The sequence below is a fragment of the Enhydra lutris genome, unplaced genomic scaffold (genome assembly GCF_002288905.1).
Source record: "Enhydra lutris kenyoni isolate GAN:26980312 unplaced genomic scaffold, ASM228890v2 scaffoldscaffold7, whole genome shotgun sequence".
Classification (NCBI taxonomy): domain Eukaryota; kingdom Metazoa; phylum Chordata; class Mammalia; order Carnivora; family Mustelidae; genus Enhydra; species Enhydra lutris.
The window spans coordinates 17,400,478-17,417,516 of NW_019154091.1; the positions used below are offsets into that span (position 1 = coordinate 17,400,478).

Here is a 17,039-nt window from a genome sequence, read left to right on the forward strand (position 1 = left end):
AGTTTCCTTTAAAAGTTAAGGTTACCTACAATTAAATCGATGAAAAAAGGCCAAAATACACTAGTTTGATATATAAATCCAATCCAATTTACATTAGCCAAAAAGTTCCTTTAGAATTAAATGATCATATGATTCAATACAATTCATGGCTGGTAAGAGAGTAGAACACTGAGTTACAGAATATAATTTTAAAAAATTGATGCTGTTAGTTTTACAAATAATTTAATTTGGTTTATATCAAAAGAAGACATTTAAAGAAAAAAAATTCAAACACACACTTTGAGGCAGTTCTGGTTGCTGGCATCCTACCCCTTATCTATAAAAGAATGCTGTTGGCATTATGTTCCATCAATTCGTTTGTGATTTCTAAATTAATTCTGAAGGAAACCACAACTTACTTGAAGATCCCGCTGAGTGTCTGTGTGCCTGATTTTTTTTCTCTCTCTTCACAGACAAAGCACTTCCACTGGTCATGGAAAAAAGGTCTAAATCCGTGTCTTCTCTGCTTACAAGTCTTGCCTGGGAGCAATGGGAGAGAATGTATACAATCATGAAACAAAATATGGCATTTTCTGAATGCAGCTCACATTACCCCAAATAAACAAACAGGCTCTGTCAAACAACCTTCTTCAAAATGATACCACAATCCTTTAGTGCTGCCCAGGCAGAACAAATGCACTATGTCAAAGCATTTTTTGCAAATAAGAGCCGATTTTAAAATTGAGGTTTGCGATTTGAGTGTGTACAACAAAAGAAAATCTTTTAGTACAGCAATTTTGATGAAAATCAATCTTAAAGGCAATTGGTGAAACTTTAAACAGCTTAACATCATTTATTTACCAAAAATATTATTTAACTCTTAATTGAATGTTAGAAATGTCATATTGGATTATTTTTTGCAAAATTTATATTTTACCAGTGACAAGTATTAGTCTTCTCAACAATATTCCTCAAAGGGCCTTTCATCTCATGTTTATATACTACAAAGTCACAAAAGATCTCTACCTTCTCATTAAAACCATTTTTAATATAAAATATTATACATTAAGTGTAATTTAAGGGTGATTATAAATATAAAGAAAATTCAAGATATATTATTTTAAGAACATAGGATTAAATAATTGATCACATCTAAAATTACTATTTGAACTACCTGGGACTGAACTTAACAGTTGAAGAATCACTTCTTGCTTATAAAATATTATTTTACTTAATGTTTAATATCATTAAGTACCAATTTATCAGGATTCAACCCTGAAGTAAGGGAAAATGTCATGATGGAAAACGAAGCAGCCTCAAAATAACTGGGATTTAACCCAAACCACAGGATGCTTGAAATCCTGTGAGAAAACACTGTCCTAATGTTCGATGTGAGGAGAATTTAAGTAGGGCAAAATAAAGCCATAAAACCATCACTGTACTTAAAAAGCTATCCCCATATGATGGGCTACAAAATCCCATGAAAACAGAATCTAAAAATCATTCTTTTTCAAATTCAGATCTTTGCCCTTCTCCTTTACGTTCCCCTTCCCAAATTCTTCTCACTGTAACAAGCATGGACTTCTCATTGTTAAGTAAGCAAGTTGGCTATTGCTGAATTCAGAATAGAAACCATTTTATGTCAGTCGTTTGTTTGTTTGTTTGTTTGTCAGTCACTTTTTGATGTACCCGGCTAAGCGATACAATTGTATTGTCAAAAGACCTCAGTAGAAAACTTTTAAAAATGAAATAAAAAACAGTTGGCTTCCACTTTATACTTGTGATTGGTATGAAAAATATACATTTTCTTTCTGAACTTTATTTCAATTAGTGTACAAAAGCACATATCTATTATTTCTATTACAATAGCTCCATCAATACTAAGACTTAATAAGAGCCAGTCAAGAATAAGGGGGATATAACAAAGTGATACTACAGTTTTGGTGAGATCAGTTACAAAACAATGAAAAACAAGGTAACAACACAGGGACCCTCCTGCTAGCTAAAGAGGCTTTAACTACAAGACTCAAGGTTTGAAAATCAATAAAACTACTGTGAACATTTGTGTGCAGGTTTGTGAGTGAACCTAAGTTTATTTCTCTAAGAAAAATGGCCAAGAGCCGAATTGTTGAGTCATATAAGTGTATATTTAACTTTATAAGAAATTGACGGGTTTTTTTCAAGTGGCTGTACCATTCTCAGCAAATGTATATTTGTCAGCACTTGGTACAGTATTTTATTTTAATCACTCTAATAGGTGTATAGTGATATTATATCGTGGCATTAACAATTTTCCTAGTGATTCATAATATTTAACATCTTTTCATATGCTTATTTCTATATGGATAGTCTCTTTGTTCATTTTGTTCATTTTCTAATTTCACTATCCAATTTAGATTTTTTACAGATGGCTACTGTGATGATTAATTTTCTGTGTTGACTTGATTGGGCCACAGGATACGGAGATATTTGGTTAAACATTATTTCTGGGTGTGTTTTCTAGGGTGTTTCTGATGAAATTAGCATGTGAATCTGCAAACTAAGTATACCAGATTGCCCTCTCAGGCATCATCTAACCCACTGAGGGCCTAAATAGAACAAAAATGGAGGAAGGGAGAATTCACCGTCTCTGCTTGACACATGAAGCTGGAACATAGGTCTTCTGTTTTAAGACTGGAACATACGCAATCGGCACTTCTGGTTTTCAGGTCTTCAGAGCTGGACTGGATCTTACGCTATCAGCTGTCTTGATTATCAGGCATTTAGACTTAGACTAGAACCTAAACCATTGGTTCTCCTGGTTCTCAGGCCTTCAAGTCAGACTGGAGCTACACCACCAGGGTAGCTCCAGGATCTCCAGGATCTCCTGGGTCTCCAGCTTACAAATCATGGGACTTCTTAGCCTCCATAATCAAATGAGCCAATTCCTTATAATAAATAGTACATAATTTCTTATAATAAATACATAAATCTATCTATAAAATCTCTTTATATATATGTATATACATCTCTCCCTCTCCCCCCCCCACTCTCTCTCTCTCTCTCTCAATTCTATAGATAGATAGACCAAAGGGCCAATGGTGTAAGTTTCAGGCCAAGTCTGAACATCTTGAAATCAGGTAATATGACTCTTCTTTGTTGTTTTTCAAGGTTGCACTGGCTATTATAAATTCTGTTTACATATACAAAGAGATTTTGTATAAGATTTTATATATTAGATATAGATAAATACAGTTATAGATATCCCGCTGATTCTGTTTCTCCAGTGACCCCAGCCTAATATAACTAGCAAGTGATTCCTTTGTACCTCTTTCCAGTAATTTATCCTCAGAAGCAACAACTGTTCTGATTTCTTTTACCACAGAGAAGTTAGTTTTTTCTCTCTTGAACTTAACATAAATCCAATCATACAGTATTTTCACTCACTCTATTGTTTTTGATATTCACTTAAGTTGCTGTATGTAGCGGGAGTTCATTTCTTTCCATTTCTGAGTAAGTATGCCATTGTAAGAATATACTACAGTTTATCCATTCTGCTGTTGATAAACATTTATGTTGTTTGCATTTTTTTGTTTTTATCAATAGAACTGCTATGTAATTTTCATATAGATTTTTATGAAGACATGTGTTTTCATTTCCTTTCAGTAAACATCTAGGAGTAGAATTAATGGGTCATAGAGTAGGAGTATCTATAACTTTATAAAGTGCCTATTTTCCTAAATGGTTTTATCATTTTTCACTACACCAGTAATGCATGAGAATTCTAGTTATTCCATATCTTTGCCCACATTTGTGCTTTCTGGCTTTTAACTATTAACAGTTCTAGTGTTGTGTAGTAGTGTTTCATTTTTGTTTTAATTTAAATTAGTGTGCTTATTAACCATTCAATTATCTTCCTTTGTGAAGTCTCTCAAAGCTTCATCATTTTTAAATAACTTGAAGTATTTGTCTTTACATTGTTGATTTGTGGGAGTTTTTTCTACATATTCTGGATACAAGACCTTTATTAGATGAGTATATGTGGGGAAGATGTTTGTATGCAGAGGGCTGTGGAGGACAGAGAGAGGGAGGGAGGGAGAGAGAGAGAGAGAGAGAGAAAGAGGAGAAAAAGAAAATACAAATTTTTCCCCCAGGATGTTATTTGACTTTCATTTCTTTTTATTTTCTGAATTATGACTAAGTACAATTACTTTAAATCTGAAGTACAATTTACCTTTTTTGATTTATGCTTTTTTGCGTTCTATTTAAAAAAATCTTTGCCTTCCCCAGGTTTTTGAAAATATCTTTTCTTGGAGAAAGTTTAGAATTTTAGCAGTTACATTTAGGCCCATAATTCATCTCAAATTCATTTTTAGGATGCAACGTAGGAATCAAGATTCACTTTTTTCCATGTATACAGTTGCCCAGCACTATTTGTTAAGAAAAAAAATTATTCTTTTCCTCTTTTGTTTTAGTACCTTTAAGGAGAATGACCTAACCTTATAAGTGTGGTATTTTCTGTACTCTCTATTATGTTCCGTTAATTCATTTTTCTATCTTTTTGCACATAACATATAGTTTTGGTTACTGACTGGGGCTTTATAGTAAATCTTGAGATCAGGTAGTGTGAGTCGTTTTTTTCAAGATTATATTGACTATTCTAGATCTTTTGCATTTCCATACACATTTTAAAATGCCTGGGTGGCTCAGTGGGTTAAAGCCTCTGCCTTCGGACTCAGGTCATGATCCCAGGGACCTGGGATCGAGCCCCACATCGGGCTCTCTGCTCAGCGGAGAGCCTGCTTCCCCTCTCTCTCTCTTTCTGCCTCTCTCCCTACTTGTGATCTCTGCCTGTCAAATAAATAAATAAAATCTTTAAAATAAAATAAAATAAAATAAAATTTGTCCATTTCTGCTAAAATGCTTTCTAAGGGTCTATTGAATTTATAGATCATTGAGAACTGGCATCTTACAATTTGAGTCTTTATACTCATGAGTATGATATATCTCTTTGATTTATTTATTTTTCTAATTTTAATTTTTTTAAAGATTTTATTTATTTGTTTGACAGAGAGACACACAGGAAGAGAGCGAACACAAGCAGAGAGAATGGGAGAGGGAGAAGCAGTCTTCCCGCTGAGCAGGGAGCTCAGATGAGGGGCTAGATCCCAGAACCCTGGAATCATGACCTGAGCCGAAGGCATTTGCTTAAGGACTGAACCACCTGGGAACCCCTCTTTGATTTTTTTAAAGCAATATTTGATAGTTATCATTATAGGAGCCTTGCACAACTTAATGTTCACATAATCCTTAAATATTTTAATTTTTTTACATTGAAGTGAATAGAATATTTTTAATTAAAGTTTGTTGCTAATACATAATAGGGTGTACAAAGTCCTCTTTTAATTAATTATGACACATTTCTTTCCATAATGACTGTACCAGCTTTTACTTTGGCCATACATCAGTGTTTCCACATTATTGATAGCACTTTGCATTACCCAGTTTTCTGATTTTTTCCGTTCTGATGAGGATAGTCACACAACTTCTTAGTTTTAATTTTTATTTCTCTGGTCATATAACTGAGCATCTCTTTACATTCACTTATGCATTAATCATAAACCCTGTAAACTGTCTATGTATGTTTTTTCTATTGTATTTATATTTCTTTTTCATTAGGTTACCTGACTTTATATTATTTATTTGCAGAAATTGTTTCTATATCCTGATTTTAAGCTATTGTTAGCTTTAGGCACTGAAAATAATTTGTTCATGTCTGTAATCCATCTGTTAACCTTTTCTATAAAATTCTTCATAGGAAGTAATATCTAATTTAAAACAGTCAAGTCAATCAAAAAAATTTTGCAATATAACTTGTATCTTTTAAGAGAGTATTTCTTTACTGTGAATTTGCAAATATATTCTCAATTATTTTATTTGATCAATTTTATAACTTTACTTTTCACACTTGAGTCTCCAAATCTTTTAAATTCCATTTGATTATTATAGTGTGTATGGGTTATATACAGCCCTGCTTTTCAACACGAGTTTGCTGAATTCTATTTACCAATTTGACCTTTCCCACCTTTGTTATATACCATATTCCAATATAGTCACAGGTCTATTTCCAAACTAACTATTAATATCCATTGGTCTATTTATCTGTACCACAAAGTTTAGTTTTATACTGTCTTTATATCTTATGATTCAAGTTGGCTCTTCTTTTTCAAAGTTGACTTATATAATATTGTGTTCTTATTCATCAATACACATTTTACAATGAGATTTTTCAGTTTCCTAAAAAAGAAGCTATAATTTTGGTTCAAATTAGTTTTACTTTATAGATTTATTTGGAGACAGTTAACACATTTTATATGCTAAGTTGTATCTATGAACAATAAACTTAATGAATATTGTGGATATTATCATATGCCACTCAGATCACTTTAAACAACTGAGTCAGATTCTCCCAGCGGCTGAAAAGTATGGCTCTTAGCTGAATTATCTCTCTGAAAACTGTCCTTAGCTAAAGATGGCTGTCTTGCCCAAACCATACCCTCTCCTGAGGAGATGCAAGAGAATAGGAGCCCGATCCTCTTGCCTCAAGCTGGGACAGCTTAGAAGGGCCTTCACACCACTGGAGCTCACTTCCTCTCCTGCAACTCTATTGAATTTTACCTTTTCCCTCTGCTCAATTATGCTTCTTTCACCCCTCAAAGGAGTTGTTTCTGAATGCCTTCTCCAATAAATGTTCTGCACTCAAGTACAAGAATCTCAGAATATGTTTCCTGGAGAACCTGAACCAGGACTGTCTTCTACAGAAAAATCCTGGAGTTTTGGGTGATAAAGTTAATCAGCAATACAATTATATGGCTCTGTGGCATGTCTTCTGATAATATATTTGGAAATAAGTAAAATGATATCTTATTTTCATTTTTCTTACTCCTGTCTGCCACACAAAATACTTTGATCTTAGACAGAGATGTTATTTATTAGCTTCTTTAAAACCCAGAATTTGAATGTTTTATTATATCTTATTCTTACTCTTGAAGGTTACTGGAGAGTATTCTGGATAATATTTATATCTATCTCTGTTATTAAGAAGTGACTCCACTCTTTTTTGGTATGCATTGTTTCTGCTATAATGTCAGCTGTCAATATAATTATTATTCCTTTATAGATAATCTTTCAATTCACTGTGTCTCTCTTTTATGATGTCCAGTCCATAGTTTATTTCAATGGTAATATTTTATATAGATAGAATTTTTTTTAAGATTTTATGTATTTATTTGAAAGAGAATGAGTGAGAGAGAGCATGAGAGAGGAGAAGGTCAGAGGGAGAAACAGACTCCCCAAGGAGCTGGGAGCCCAATGAAGACTCGATCCTGGAAGTCCGGGATCATGACCTGAGCTGAAGGCAGTCGCTCAACCAACTGAGCCACCCAGGCACCCTAGATAGAATTTTTAGTAGGCTTATTAACATATTCATAATTGTTTTAATTAAAATTTGATCATTTTTGTTTCATGATTTTCTATCCTTTTATTATGGGTGTTTTCCTTATGTCTTGGAGGAAAAGTGGCAGCAGTTGCAGATTTTTTTCTTTAATTTTACTTTTAGTTATGGCCTGGTCCCAAATGTGCAATTATCTGCCTCCAGTTTCCCAACACATTCCCACGACTCTGCAAGATATCTATTTTGGGCATTCAATTAGTCCAGTATCCTTTTGACATAAGTCTTTAATCCCTTCTCCTACCTCCATTTACATGAAAATAGAAACAAACAAAAAACTTATTTCTGTTCTACTATCATTTACTTTGTTTTTGTATTCACCTATATCTCTTCAATATCAAAAAAGCATTTATCATTGCTATGTCATTGTCATATATTTGAATATAGTATAATACAATGGGATACAGAAGAAGGAGATTAATGGCAAAGCATTAATCTCATAGAACCATCTTTTTTTTTTTTTTAAGTAGGCTCCATGGCCAGCATAGAGCCCATTGTGGGGCTTGAACTCATCACCTGAGATCAAGGCCTGAGCTGAGAGCACAAGCAGGATGCTTAACCAACTGAGCCACCCAGGCACCCCTCTCATAGAACCACTTCAATTAGAAATCTACCCAGTCTGTTTGCATTCATTTTTAGAAGTATAATCATTTCAATGTTAATATCAGTTTCTTTATCCTGGCATTCCTTGGGACTTTTATATTCCCCATTCTTGCTCCAAAGTGACAACTCAATACTCTGTGTGCAATTGTTAGTAATATGCATGGTGTTCATTGCTTGAAATATCAATTTTCCTAGGGCAATCTACATGCCACTCTGCCAGATGAGCCTGTATTAAAATGCAAGGAAATATTTGTTTAATGATTATTTCAAACTTGTGCATAGGTTCTACAAATATTTTTATAAACACATTAATTTTAGCTATTGCCCTAATTTTGCTCCTTTTCAGGAAAATTCCTTGAATGAATTGTTCATGAGAATTATGAATATAACTGCTCTGGGTACCATCATACTAGATGTATTAGAAAGTGTATTATTATCTTTTTATGCTAAATTCTACTTGGCAAGCTAAATTAAAATCAGTTTCTTGGTGAACGTAGAATCTGAGCAAGGAGTATTAATTGGTTGATATAAAGGGAAGGTGTCATAAAGTTAGGGTCACCTGAGGCATCCATTTTCAACTGCTAAGGAGGCCGTACACTTCTATCATTGGTTAGATCTTCTCTGGAAATTTCCAGAAACACACTTGTTTTGTGGGCTCTATTTCTCTAGACTCCACACTGGCCATTCTTCTTCTGTTAACATAGTCTTCCTTCTAATAGCCTATAGTACAATTGACTTTAACAATATACATACAGTTATATTGTCTAGAGTTTTACATTCTGGTCACCACGTTTAGAACTTGGTTGTTCCTAAAGCTTCAGTAATTTACACTTTATTACTTAGAGTGGTTGAGTTTACAATTGTTAATTTTTATCTGCTTTGATTTTCTAAGTTGTGAGAGTGTATTTCTCTCAGTATCCTACTCTTAAAATATTCAAGTAAATAAGTTCATTATGCAATTCCTGTTCAGAGTCATGTTATTTTAAATATGGTAGCAAGTTAATATTTTTAAATCTACCATATAGAATCAATATTTTAAAGTAACAGCAGATTTTAAAGTTATATGACAAATCAAGAAAACATGTTATTATTACAGGTTATTATTTTAATGTATAGTATTTTGAGATTACCCCAAAAAGATTGAGTTGTGATATTTTCATAATTTACACTAATTATGGACATATTTTAAAGTGTCAGTTACTGAGGATGACCATATACAACATTTTTCTGTAACTTTAAGCATATTTCTTACCACAAGCTGAACTCTTCCACCATTAAGTACATCTGGATCTAACTCAGGCAAGAAATGATTGCTGCAGAGTGAGAAAAACAAAGATTATATTATTATATAAATGTAGAAGAAGAATATGAAAGAAATGCCCACCAAAAAGTTTGGGAGAAATTAGTAATCTAAAAAAAAAAAAAAAAAAAAAAAAAAAAAAAAAAAAAAAGAAAAAAAAAAAAGAAATTAGTAATCTATAAAATGGAAGTAATAGTTTTATTAAATATATAAAATAAATATACTAAAGTATAGGCAAAGATATATACCAATTTCCATGTTTTCATTTGTTTATAGTTCTAAGGATATCATCTTATGAATTACACTAAAATGATTTATACCAACATAAAAGAAATTGTGCTTGTATTAATTGGAGTACTTAGTAAAATAAAAGTTCCCAAATGCTGATTGCTTTACTCCTACTTTCTTTTCTCACAATTAAATAATACAAAATAATCCAGATTATAAAATGTTGTTTTAATTTCACCTTCAAGTCTTCACTTCCTTTTCCATATTTTTAAAGGAATTACATGGATGGAATTGACCACATATGAAAGTCTCAATTTATATATATATTATAAAAAGAAATTTCATTTTTTACATATTTAACCTGCTTCTAAATTAAGTTTTAACCTTCATAATTGTTGTATTTTGTTAGTCGTTTAAATAGTTATTACATTATATCATATGTATTGGAGATTATATTCTATAGAATGCCTGGAAACATTCCAAAGCATTATCTACATTTAGATTCAATATTGATTTATATATTTAGTTAGTATTTATAATAGCACTTCTTTATTTTCTTACTTTATTTTTATTTTTTATTATTTTATGGATATATATAGATAAAATGAAAGTTTTGAAAAATTATGCCAAAAATATTATTATTTCTAGACTTTTATTTCCCTAAAACTTTGGTTCAGTGGTTATGCATATATATTATACCACATTATGCTGATTTTTAGCTTTAATGCATTTTTAGCATTATGCATTATACCACATTGCTGTGGGCTGAATTTTGTTTCGTCAGAATTGATATGCTAAAGTCCTAACTCTCAATACCTCATAATGTGATGTATTTGGAGATAGAGCCATAAAAGAGATAATTAAAGTAAAATAAGGTCATATGGGTAGGCTCTAATCCAATATAACTAGTGTCCTTATAAGAAGAGGAGATTAAAACATAGAAAACAGAGATGGAAGGATGATTGTGTGAGGGCACAGTGAGAAGGTGGCCCTCTGCAAACCATGAAGACAGACCTCCAAAGAACCAAACTTGCTAACTCCATCTTGAACTTATACCCTCCAAAACTGTGAGAAAATAAAACTCTGTTATTTAAGCCACACAGTCTATGGTATTTTGTTATGTGGTAGCAAACTAATACGTACATTAATGTAACAAAAATTAATTGATTACCTATTATGTTCATGTTTCCTTGTTTGTTTCTAAGGGATATAAACATTTGACATCCTCAACCTTGTGATCGTACCTCTACCTTGTGAGATAGATAAGATACTACCACCTCACTATAAAGGAGTGGAAACTGAAGCATGGAGACATCACTGGAAATTAGTTACATGACTAGTAAAGTGGAAGCACAGTGTTGAATTATAAATTTAACTGTCAAATGTAAATGATAGAAATGACACAAAACAAAATATAACCTCCCATACATACTATATTTATAAACAGTTTATTGATACCACACATTTTACTTTATAAAATAGAATCATTTGTGTGTTTCATCTGTTGGTTTTAAGCATTACAGAAACAGAACTCTGAAACATTTTAAGGTGAAAAATATAAAGAGTGATTAAATCTATTCCAAAGAAGAGGCCTTTTATAACCTGGCAATGGGTGTATTGGCCTTTGGCTATAAAGTCATGTTTGTTTTAGCACAATTAACCTAGGTTTCATTTTTCAAGGTATGTTTGCAATACAAAAATCTAATTTAAAGGAAATGACCTCACCATTTCATATTTCTCGAATTAGTTGTTTCATGAATCCCAACCTGTGTGTGAAGCCATTGGTATGTGTATTCTTTACTCCTTTCTAATTTTTCATTCGGAGAGGCATCCTTGTAGATAAGTTCTTCTTTCTTACCTGGGGAAAAATATGGAAATTCTATTTGTTATTTAAAAGAGATCAAATTTTGGCTAAGTAGATCAGTCTAGGCAAACAATTTCATCAAAAGAAAAACAAACTAATTCATGGGAGCATAATCATCTGTAAGAAAAATGTCTGTCACTTACAGATTAAGTAATTTTCCTGCTTGAGTTTCAAAATCACCTATTTTTAAAAATAAAGACAATGGTTCAATGTAGCCAACATCTTTCAGGACTTGCTTTTTTTTTAGCTTTTAAATTAAAAATTCAAAGAATTATTCTTGGTAGATAGTAAAATTCTAGTATAAAAAGAATATCTGTCCACTATGATGTCTTTTGAGGCTTATTTTAAAGTCTAGTTCTTGCACTAACCTTGTATGTATATAGAATTCATAAATTTTATTGAGGGTATTTGAAACAGAGTTTTAATTTTGTATATAAAACTAAGCTTGGTTTGTGTAAGCTAATACAATATTTTAAGCGAGGAATATAATTATATAAAGTTTAGGGAACCTGTGCTTATGCCAGAGTAGCCATTTAAGAAAGGAGGTAAGGAAGCATAATATAAATGGATATGGAAAATATGCAAGGGGAGAAATTATATAAGGTAAGAATATAAGGTAACAACTATATAAGAGTAAAGAAAAAGAAAAAGAAAAAAGAAAATTAAAAATCCAACCCTTGTATTTATATGTAAAATTTATACATTTGTGTCATTTAAAAAAAATCTGTAGATGTTCTGCTATGACAATGCCATGCTTTTCAGAATTACACCAAAAACCTGCTGTTTTAGAGCCTTCCTTCATGGACTAGATCTCATTTGGAGGCATTTTCGTGTTTAGAAACTTATTAGCTTGGTAGGATTGACTGGTAGTATACCAGAGATAGGCCCCTCTTGAAAACTAATGCATGGTAATCAAACTAACAAGAATCCTATAATTTAAGACCTAATATTTTATATGTTAATTTATTAATTCTTTCACTATAGATCTTTGTACACCGCATACCTTCAAGTTGTTTGGAAAACAAATGAAGTATGGTGCAAGGCCTGCTTCGAATGCTTGGTGCATGTGCCACACGCAGTCATACATATACGTACAAGGTTAGCATTTGTCATTCTGAACATGCCAGGGGTGCTACCTCTACCATGTAGATTTTTTCCTTAAAAATTGTTGCTGAAATTAGTAAAATGACTCTAGTTTAGAGATATTGTAGCCAATTCTTAGAAAAGATAAAAATCAGCATGTTTTTTCTCTAGACTCCGTGTTACTTAGCAAAGTTAACTTGCTGTTGCTTCTCATGCCACCTTATGTTTCTAAGATGGCCATATCCTTTGTATCCTAAGCTTAAGCCAATCCCTCCATACCTGCTATATTGAAGGAACAATTACTTCATATGCAAAGGCTGACCATTGAATCCATGAGCAGACACCATTCTGATAAGTGGCCATATAGGTATACAGAAACTATAAGAGAATCCAACAGAGGGAAACTTTGGCATTGTCACTTCCCATTACTGCACAGCATTAAGTCTTTTCCCTGGTGAAGTCCCAGCCTTTTACCCCCCCGCCCCCATCTTGGTTGACCAGACCAAATGTTGGACCCATAAGTGCCGTGACAGAAAAAACTGAGTGGCCACTGATAATCAACTGAGCCTATAGCTAGAAACTTAACTACTCTTGATAAGGAGAGAATCCTTTTGTAACGATTTTACTCTCTGATAACACTCCGTAAACCTTAAGTGGTTTTACATCAGAGTTCCAGCTAAGGTTCTAAAAAACAATCCCTGAGTAAAGATGAGAGATTTCACTGTAAGGATCCAGTTCATATTAACCATTTTCACCCTAAGGCATAGATTGGTAGATTGGCGTGTGCTCAAGTGTAATAACAGAACAAGCACATTGGTGAAGTTGGCTGGATGTACTTGAAGATACTGTAATTTACATACTGAAGAAATTGATTCCATTTTGGCTAAACCATTTCAGGATTACTCCTGTCTTTGAGAAGAGGAAAATAAGATTAACTCTTTTAAACTTGTAGAAGAAGTTCTGTTTTTAGCATCTCACATAGGAAGAATAATGGCAATTTGGATTACTTAATGGGTGCTTGTCATTACTCAGGCTGTCCAGTAAAATCTTTCAGTTGTAGAAGAGGCACCATTTTACCTGCAGAACTCAAACCGCTTTACTTCCTGTCTTTTCCTACTTTTCTGAGTCTTGCTTCATGAATTTCTGGAATCATAACAGAAGGAAAAAGGTCTTTCCTTTGATTCCTGCTGTTAGCCTAGTTACTGCTGTCTACATTTGCTCCTTTTCTTCAAAACAAAAATTTGAGTAATTTTATTTAAACAAATTGTTAAACTTTTCTTTATAAAATGAATACATTCTTATTACAGATAATTTAGAAAATGCAGAAAATTAAAAAGTCAAAAAGAAAAAAAAGGAAAGAAATTCCACAAAAATCCCACTATCCAAAGATAATCACTGAATAATATTTTTAAGGCATTTACTCGTAGTTCTTTAATAGATTTTTTGGGTTTTGTTTACATAAAATTATATGTATTCTAGGCATTCTATTTTTCTATTAGTATATATCAAATGTATTCTATGTAATGGAAATCTCATCCTAAACATAATATTAGTGGTTATACACTATGATGTACCAGCCTGTTACATGATAGGTTTCTAATTATTTAATTGATCTGTTTTTCAGGTGGAATTAAAGATAACATCTCTAGGGGCACCTGGGTGGCTCAGTGGGTTAAGCCTCTGCCTTCCACTCAGGTCATGATCTCAGGGTCCCGGGATTGAGTCCCACATCAGGCTCTCCGCTTGGCAGGGAGCCTGCTTCCTCCTTTTTCTTTCTCTGCTTGCCTCTCTGCCTACTTGTGATCTCTCTCTGTCAAATAAATAAAATCTTAAAAAAAAAAAAGATAACATCTCTAAAACTAGAAATATTTTGAGAAACTTGATATAATCTATATGGTCAAATAGTTGTAAAAGCTTTCACCAATTTACCATAGATTATATGAGATTACTCATTTCACTGAGTCCTTGGTGAACACTGGGATGTTAAATATTTTAAAGTTCTCAATAATATGACACAAATATTGTCCAATGTGGCCTTAATCTATACACTTTTTACTGCTAGTGAGATTGAATGTTATTCCACGATTACTTATTAATTATAAATCAAATAATGTAAAATACTTTCTTATTCACCCCAGTTCCTAGCATTTCCATTTCCGTTTTTAACTGACCATTCATAATCCTTTATCTATTATCACTGGTGCAAATATTTTCTTTTGCCTATTGTTTGATTTCAGTTCTTATTGTAGTTTCAAAAGGAGCAACTTTCTCTCTAGGCATACAAATTTATTGCTAAATATCTTCTAAACTACAAGTCATTTTCCCCTAGGTTCATATCTCCCATTCAATAAACTCATAAAATAAGATATAAGTTTTCAGGGACAAATTCTGCACTCTTTTAAAACTTCCCCTTTCACACTAAAAGCTATTGGTTAACAAAATTCTTTTAAGAGACGTCTACTCCTTGTTTCTACTTCTTCACTTTCCAAATCCACCTTAATTTAATCCAATTGAAATTGTCCTTACTAAGAACTGTCTGAATCTAACAAACACAATTATTTCATCTTAATTGACCTCTCTGCTGACTTCAACTACATGGGTCATTTCTTTTGTCTTAAAACTCTCAAGTTTCCCTTTCATGCTTCTTTATAGATTCCTTTAGATGTGTTCCTCATTCTACAAGTATCCAGGACCCTCACCCCCACCCCACTCTTTGCCTGGCACTGTGCTGACTTCTGATGATAGTCAGCCAGATAGACATTGTGTATTACCTGATGGGACTGGCAGCCCAGAGGACTAAATATCACCAGCCTCTATTTTATTCCTATTCTCATATCCAGCTGAACTTCAGAATCACAACTTGTTTTTAACCATCATAATTCTACTAAGTATATTTTGCCTCCTGAATTCCCAAGTCATCCAGACCAGGTATTCTGGAGTCAACCTTGGCTGCTCACTCCCTACAGTACCAACATCTAATCAGAAACTAGATCTAGTCTACCTGCTGGGTATGTTGCTAATAACTGGCTCCTCCTTTCCATCCCCACTATCCACTTTATTTCAGGCTCCATTTTGAAAGGAGTGAACAGGCTTCTTTGTGGTGATGTAAGTGCAAAGGTACCTTTCTCACCTATCACAGTGGAAGAAGCACAATTTCTTCTAAACACAGTGCTTTTAACTCTGCTCTGAATCTCAACCTTTTTATAGAATCTAGGATCTCTTATCCATCAGTACTTTCTTTTCCTCTGTATTTCTAGTACCTGTCAAAATGGCTTTTAGCTTCCCCTTTCGCTACTCTTCTCTCTCCTTCCCTAATCAGATAAACTTCTTGAAATGGTAGACAAAGACCAGTTTCTGTTGACTTATTACAATTCATGCTTCAGCTCATTGCAAGATGCCTCCTTCTTCACACCATTTCACTGGAACTGTTCACACTAAGATCATTAGTATTGCCAAATCTTTGGGACTTTTTGAAGTTATTATCTTACTGACTCCTCTTTAATATTATTATGCATTGTTGTCCACCCCTTCCTTCTTAAAAGTCTTATTTCTTTTGGATTTTGTTTCATTGCACTCTCCTTGGTTTTTTATTGTGTTGTGTTTTTTGTTTGTTTGTTTGTTTGTTTGTTTGTTTTCACACCTTTTGTCTAAACCTGTCTCCTTCAAGGGCTCCTTTTCCCTTGCTATCCCTTCTCATCTCATGATTCTTTTCTAGGGTTCAAACCTGGCTTCATTTACTCTTAGGCTATCCTTTTCCTGTATGATATTCATTCAATTTCTTCAATCACTTCCATTATTTCCTTTTGAAATACATATCCATCCAAAGCTTTGCCACTTAGATATCCCACAGGTAATTTAAACTGAGCTTTTAAAAAAGCTGAACTCATGTATTATCCTACCTTTTCCAAGGTCCCATAATGCTACCACCATTGTCAATGTGTAAGTCAGAAACCAGAGTCTTGTATGAACCAGTATTCATCCTCACCCTACAACTGCATACTTTACCTCCTAAATTCTTTTCAATCTCATATTTCCTGGATTTCTCTTATCACTAATTTATGTCAGACAACCATCATTTTTTCTGAATTACTGTAAGAGCCCTCTCACTGTTTTTTTGTTTTTTGTTTTTGGTGTGTTTTTGTTTTTGTTTTCCTTTGGTCTTGTTTCCATGTATATATCTCCATACTGCAAATGACCTTGCTAAAATACAAATCTAATTACACTGCTTCATACGTTAAACTCCAGATCTCCATTGCCTCTGGATAATGTTCATTTTTTTGTAACAACTTCAGACACATTTGTTAGGTTCTTGCCTCAGACACTCAGATATGTTAGAATTACTCAAAATGGTCTCTTCTGCCTATAGGCTTATGCTTCAGATTACTCACTTTTGCCAATGGTGTTTTTTTTTTCTTCATATCTTCATGACATGACAGTTTGGAAATTATGTTCTTTGTGTTAAGTCCTTGATCTCCCAACACTGCATTCCTTAC

General features: G+C 33.1%; 1 protein-coding gene across 1 annotated transcript in view; it reads right to left on the reverse strand.

The window, feature by feature from the left end:
- Positions 1-366: 366 nt before the first annotated feature.
- Positions 367-17,039, reverse strand: part of LOC111142277 (leucine rich repeats and IQ motif containing 1) — a 187,505-nt gene continuing 170,832 nt past the window's right edge. Inside the window, exons 23-25 of the mRNA XM_022495329.1 lie at positions 11,325-11,457; positions 9,324-9,384; positions 367-519 (exon numbers count right to left, since the gene is read on the reverse strand). Of these exons, the coding sequence (XP_022351037.1) occupies positions 367-519; positions 9,324-9,384; positions 11,325-11,457 (347 nt within the window). The remainder of the gene's footprint in view (positions 520-9,323; positions 9,385-11,324; positions 11,458-17,039) is intronic.